This window comes from Vitis vinifera, chromosome 2, assembly GCF_030704535.1.
Source record: "Vitis vinifera cultivar Pinot Noir 40024 chromosome 2, ASM3070453v1".
Taxonomy (NCBI): Eukaryota; Viridiplantae; Streptophyta; class Magnoliopsida; order Vitales; family Vitaceae; genus Vitis; species Vitis vinifera.
Window position 1 is genome coordinate 1,805,332 of NC_081806.1, and position 7,360 is coordinate 1,812,691.

The following is a 7,360-nucleotide window of genomic DNA, read 5'->3' on the forward strand; positions in this document are numbered from 1 at the left end:
TATGTATATAAATTTTTATTTTTAAAAAATAAAAAAATCCTTATTTAAGTATTACTTTTATATATATATATATATATATATATATATATATATATATATATATATATATATATTCATTTTAACTTGCAAGAGAGAGATTTAAAATTAGTCATACAAAAACATTATACTTATACACTTAAAATAAAATTTGGATTAAAATATTAATATTTTATTGATAAAAAATCATTATTATGAGAATGATGTTCTTAATTTTACTTATAGCAATGGCAATTTATAAATGATTATTAATATTTATATAAATAAAATGAATATAAAATATTGTCCCTTAATTTTTTTTTTCATATTTAAGAGCCTCACTAATTTGATATTATCTAATGTATAAATTTATTTAATTTATAAAAATATTTAGTTAAAATTTTTATATATTTTTCTTAATTTGCAAAATTATTATGCTAAAGAAACCAAAATATGTATTTTATGTATAGATCAACACTTCTCGATTTATAAAAGCTCTTAATTTAATTTATGCATAATTTTTTTATATTTAATAAAATTTTATAATATTAATATTATGATGTATAAAATTAAATAAATAAATAAAGAGGAACAGGGGCCCACGATGAAACGGAAACCGATGAGAGTGGAACTGGTAGGGTATCATTACATTTAAACACGTGGTCTGCACATGTCCTTGTGTGGTGTTGTACCTGTATTTAATGGATTTTTGTTGAACTACATCTGAGGTAGATCATTCTTAGAGACCACAGTAAATCACCATCGTTAACTTGGCAATCAGGTTGCATCAAGAATCAAGATGAATCATTAATGGATCCAGAGGTAGGCCAGTGGGGCCCACAAAACCGTCCTTGCCATCAGTAATGATTTGGGACCCATGGGCCCAAGATACAACTCACATGGGCCATCAAAACTGATGCGGGCCTCCTTTTACATAGATGACCTGTCCAGTCCAGTAGGCCAGCTAATTTCTCTAATTTATGGTCCTTGTTCTTGTTCATGGACATGTTAGAGTAACGGGAGGTGATATTTAAAAACAAAAACAAAAATTATTTTTAGAAAATATTCTATAAAATACGCTAAAAGAAAATTATTTTCAAATCTATTCAAAAGACGACTTCATACAATGCTTTATGCAGTCAACGAACAAGTGTTGGTTTAGTAGAATCTAAAAATCCCTGGGGTTGAGCCATGAATACCAATTCTTTTCTTGAAGATCATCATTTAGAAAGACATTGTTCATGTCAATTTGTCAACTTTCTATACACATGTCTATTGAACAGGTAAGTTCATACTGACAATGAATAGAAGAAGAAAACAGAAGGGACTTCATCCACATCTACTCTTTATCCACCTTATTGGAGAATTTGACTCCTACAACTATATCAAAATTTCAGTACTGATAAAAGACTTAAAATGGGAGCAGCAACATAAGAGCCTCTGTATTTTTTTGGTCAGAAAGTGCATAAAATCTGCTGAATAACAAATCAAAGAATCATATAAATGACATGAATATTGGAATCCAATACAGAAGCAAACCCCAGCTACTAGTTAAGAGCTGGGCGATTTGCGGTAACATCAGATCACCTATTTGGATACACTTGCTTATCTATGAAGGGTTCAGGATTGAGATTAACCCTTTTTCTTCTTTTCTGGTATGAGTCTAATCTACAAGTAACTACACATTTGCTTGTATAATAAACAGGGCCTCTCAGTGAGATTCAACCATGGTAGTTGTCGTTGAGATGCCAAATAATCAAAAACCAGCCTTGTTGATTTTACTGAACTGCAAGAATTCAAAGACGGTGAGGTAACCCATAATTGTGGTATGTTCTGATCCATCCATCCCAGCCTGCAGTGACGATCACAAGACCCCATGTGTGAGGGGAGCTGGCTGTGTTTTGACAAGCGCTCTTCAAAAACTTGTACTCTGATCTACGCATTGAAGGTGAAAATGGACTTGAGTCTGGAAGTTTCTCCTCTGGCCAAGTTGCAGAACCCCTTGGCAAAGACTCTAACAAAAACTCACGGGCAGCAGAGAAACAATCAGGGGAAGATGCCATTTCCTGCCCATTTTCAAATCCAGGAAGACTTGTGGTCAATGTTGGGGACGGACATGTTTCTGTGGTGGTTTTCATGCCACACCAGGGTATAGCGATCGTTGCATTGTGGGACAAGAAACTCTCACAAGACCAAATATCCTTTGCTCGGGAAGAAGCCCTGTCCTGGTTATTGTAGTCCCAGAGGTGGACATTAGAATCCTCACTTGCTGAAACAATATGTTTCCCGTCTGCAGTGAAGGATGTGGATGTGTGACTTCCTACATTACGAACACCTGACAATTGAAAAAAAAAAAAAAAAGAGATCAATCACTGAGTACTACATAGAATTGTTGGATAGGGTTCAAGAGTGTAGACCCTAACAATGAGACCATCTTTTTAAGTGGGGAGAAAGAAGAATCAAGATAAAAGAATAAACACCCACCCCTGAATTTGCAGATAACATCAGCACCACAAAGTATTCTGACTAATGAATCAGCAGAAGCGACCATTACTTTGGTTGGGTCGCTCGGGGAAAACTATAGAGTCAATACAAGATGGGTAAGTTCTTGCCAGGAAATCAACTAATTGAGATGAAACGAGTTGTCTGATAAAAGGAGTGGATAAGAGATTGCCACCTGAAATCCAGTTATCCTTTTGCCCGGTAACTTCTTTTTGCCCTGTAAGTATATTTGGGCATCCACTTGCAAGTGGTTATCTGATCCATACAAAACATCAATGGTTAGTTCAACCTTCAACCGAGCAATTTTCTCCATATTGTTCCAGCACAAAAAAATTAATCAACCGAAAAAAAATAAATAAATAAAGGTAAAATCTTCCCCTGTGGGGTTCATAGAATAAGGGAAATGAAAGACCAAAGCTACTAGCCACATAAACTGGACACTTGCATGGAATTTATGAGTCACAACTTTTGCATGAACATAATAGGCAGGATTGATAAATCACATCAAATAAGTAGCATTTGGCATTCTGCAATGAAGTACAGAAATAATCCTACCAACTCTATTAATCTCAACCACAAGAAACAGACCAGGCAGGAGAGTTTAAAGCACAATTAAGTTGATCGAATGTCAAATGGTCCATCCTTCCAAGTTCAGATAAAGTGGTTCCTTCCAAGTTCAGATAAAGTGGTGCACAAACGTTGGATCATCACCAACAATGATGTACATATTTTTGTTGGTTTCTCCTTGGCCTGTTGGATGTTTCTAAATTTCCTCACCAAAACCTTTTTGATGGAACTATTCAAAATAAATGTCAATGATACAATCATCATAGGCCCGACTCAGAGCTGATCATTGGGACCATTTAGCTAGTTTGACAACAAAAGTTAAACAAACTATGAAAATGAACAGAAATTAGCACCATTTTCTCAAATTTGATCCATGGGTATGGGACATGCAATCAAACTTCCTTTTATCTAATTATGTCTTATTTTTTTCCTCATGCAAAATTTCAAATCCTTTCAGTAACAATAAACAGCATTTCAACTTTCAGAGTAAAAGCAATTACAAAATGAAATGTTACTAGCTTATCCCAACTCCAACACGCAAAGGAAATAGGAAAATAAGCATAAAAAGGATTTGTATGTTTACTACACATAGAAACTTAGCAAGCTATCACCACGCTACCCACCATGAATAAAAGCAATAAGCATGAAATATAATCTATTTTCCAAAAGTATTATATACAGCACCAGTATTAACCAAGAAGCATAAAGTATCAGCATTCCTGAAGTCCACAATGTCCACTAATTTGACTTCTAAATAACAGCTGGAAGATACCTCAAAGAAAAAAGTTGGTTCTACCTCATATACATACATAAATGCATACCTATGATATCATAAAAACAGCAGTTGCCAACCATGGAGCCTACAATTCCTCCCTGCAAGAATCAAATACGAGATTCTTTAAGAAGTCCATAAAAAATTTTCAAGACAATTGTTCATACAAAGAAGCTAAGAGCATGAAAAAATCACTGAACCTTCCCATCAGGGCGATAACAAACAGCAGTGACTATATCTCTAATATCAGTCCAATCAACAACTTTATGGCGATGAACTTCCCAGATGCGAACTTTTCCATCTATTGAACCACTGATGAAGTAATTATCATCCACAGGATTGAAATCTACACAAGTCACTGCCTCAATAATAGCAGTAACCAAAAGACAAAAGAACTGATGTGAGACAATTATAAATCAAATGAGAAAAAGGATTGAGATAACATCAAACATAACACCAAATGGACAAACCAACATCAAACAAATTATTGATCTTATGCTTGTTATAAAGAAACATAAAGAAGCAGCCAACAGCTCACCATAATCATTATGGTAGAAAACTCTGAGGCATTGCTCCTGACCCACTTGCCACAGGCGAACGGTTTTATCAGTAGAGGATGACAGCAGATACTACAGCAAGTAAAAGATAACGCAAACATTAATTACCCTGAAGACCATGAAATGATAAAAATGAAGCTTTATTCATTCAAAATCCAGGAAAACAATTGAAGTTCTATCTAACAAAGGTGAAAATCCCAGAGAACATGGGAGCTTCCTTATAATACTGACCCCTTTCTTAGACCATGAGAGATCCAAGATATCACCACTGTGTCCCTGGAACTCATGCAGTGGTTCCTCCAATATTCGAAAGACCTTTGGTGGGATAATGACGCAAGTAGAATCTGATGACCTCTTCAGTCTCTTCTTCTTACCCCTTTTCTCCTTATCCACATCAAGAGGAGTTAATTCTGAATCATTCCTAGTGAAGTACACAGATGAAGGATCAATGTCTTGAATGTCAACTTCCTTCGAACTCCCATCCTCAATTATCTTCCACACCCGCACAATGCCATCTTCCCCACCACTAGCCAGGTAATGCCCATCAAGGCTGAATTTCATTGTCAAAATTGGGCCTCTGTGTGCAGCAAATTCTCGACCTTTATAAAGAGAAGATAATTCCTTAGACCGCTTCCTATACGGATGAACACGAACTCTCCGAGTTTTTGCCCCCACTGTTGCATGAGTGGAACCAGCTTCCCCTTGCCTATCCCGAACACATGCCACAGCACCTAATCTCCTTAACCAACCTCTCTTCACTTTCTTTTTCATATCCACTGAATTGCTAACCTCCTCCACTTCTCTCTGCAAGTGTTGCTGAACCAAAGGAGACAACCCAATTGTTCTTTGAAATTCTTCCATAGAAACCACTCGGTTGGAACCTACTTCCCTTGGTTTCCCATGCATTCCATTGCCACCCAATTTATCCACCACAAATTCAGTTCCATCATCCAAATTCTTGATTTTACACGGTAAATTATCCTTCCTAATACCACCTTCCAACAATTCCTCACCATTAGACCGGAAACTCATTGAGCATTGAATTGATGAAACCCTGTCTTCCGAAACAGAATTCCGCAGCACAGCCCCACTGTTTTCTGTAGCTCTATCAGTCTCAATTTTGATCTTGTCACAACATACATCTCCTGACTCTGACTCTGACTCTTCGCTTGTAATCCGATTTTGATCCATGTCTAAATTCATCCATTTGAGGAACTTATCACGACGCTCATTAACACTCTGTGGGTTCTTAATCCACAAACCATACCCAAAACTATCTGAATCGCCATCGACAACGCCATTACTAGACCTAAAATCCACGGAGCCATCTGATGCCGAATCAGAAAACTCCTCCCGCGTATCAAAAAATCGATCTCCTTCTTCCTCACTGCTACTCCCCATGATTTGCTAGCTTCAGTCCACGAGATCCTGCCACACAAAAATACCATATTCAAACCCTAAGTATTTTACAAAATTTTCAATCAACGAGTAAAAACACTTCCTTATCCAAACAAAAAAGAATCCATATTTCAAAATCAACCAACCATTAAATCCACAAAATCCAAAAACAGAAGCACCCAACATCGATCTTACAACAAAACAACAGACACCCACTATTCAGCACACAAAGAAGATCCAAACCCATTAAACATCTAGTAAAACAGATTTCACTGAAATCAAAACAGATTATCGCACAAAACGCCCAAATGATTCAACAAATCAAAATTACAACAAAAGAGGAGGAACCAAGAGCATCTCTCTCACCTGGGTTTGCAACAAATTCTGGTCAAAGCCAAGAAATGGACTCACCCACATCGGAAATTTTCAGGTTCACCAAACGCCTCTGCACCGAAGTGCCCACTTCGTACACCAAAAGAACACTTGAAAATTTTTATTTATTTTTAAATAATAATAACAATGAATTAAAAATAAGAAAACTTTTTGCCCTTTGATAATTAAGAAGAGAAGAACAAAAAGTGCAAAGAAATGCCTAGAAATCGGGTACATGTCAGGGAAGGTCCGAAGAAGGGGAAGGCCCTCTCTCTCTCTCTCTCTCTCTCTCGTGAAAATCACAGAAATTGTTCTCGTCTTCTTTTGGACTCTAATACCCAATTTACGGTTTTACCCCGCGGAGTGTTCGGCCCGTTGAGGGTAACGGTGTGACGGCGCTAACGACGAAAATTGTATAAATCATTTAAAATAGATAATTTATGGAAAAAAAATTATTTAGTTGTCCAACATATTCAATACTTTGGAATTTAATTTGGATTTAAAATATATATATATATATATATATATATATATATATATATATATATATATATATATATATATATATATATTTCATGTAATAATAGTGGTAATTTTTTATTTCAAATTTTTGTATTTTGGGTTTTTTAATTAATTAATTTTTATATTTTATAAATCTTATTTACATTTAGTCTAAACCTTAGAAAAAATAAATGAAATTAACTCAATTTTAAAAAATTTAAACATATTTTAAATTTTTTTTGAAAAGGTCATTTATTTTAGAAGTAAATTAAAAATTATTTTTAAATGTTTTTAAAAATTTTAAAAATGCTTTTAAAATAGTTGTGAAATAAGCTCTTATAAAAAAATTATTTTGTGAGAAAAAAAAGGTTGATATTAATAAACCTTAATGCATAATAAAGAAAAAATGAAATGGGCAAAAATGGAAATATGCTTACAGGGAAAATGAGCTGACCAAAGAGATTTTTTTAAATTTAATTTTTGTCTCTTAAATCTATGCTACGTGAAACATTATTATTACCGAAAAAATATGATTAAAAAATAAAGGGCTTGTCTTTCCAAGCCGTCACCAATGACATAATGCCACATCGACAATGGCGTGATCCAGGCAATTCAGATATTCAATCTGGGGCCAGAGGCTTTTAAGTAAAAGCACGTGTTCACTGTTGTGACGTGT

General features: G+C 35.0%; 1 protein-coding gene across 1 annotated transcript; it reads right to left on the bottom strand.

Annotated features, from left to right (window-relative positions):
- Positions 1–1,488: 1,488 nt before the first annotated feature.
- LOC100249640 (uncharacterized) lies at positions 1,489–6,499 on the bottom strand. The gene is made up of 8 exons (XM_010661522.3): positions 6,178–6,499; positions 4,645–5,841; positions 4,395–4,485; positions 4,057–4,214; positions 3,906–3,957; positions 2,693–2,772; positions 2,500–2,593; positions 1,489–2,350 (listed from the first exon to the last, which is right to left on the bottom strand). The coding sequence occupies exons 2-8, from the start codon at positions 5,812–5,814 to the stop codon at positions 1,812–1,814; spliced, it is 2,184 nt and encodes a 727-aa protein (XP_010659824.1). The 5' UTR covers positions 5,815–5,841; positions 6,178–6,499; the 3' UTR covers positions 1,489–1,811.
- Positions 6,500–7,360: the final 861 nt, after the last annotated feature.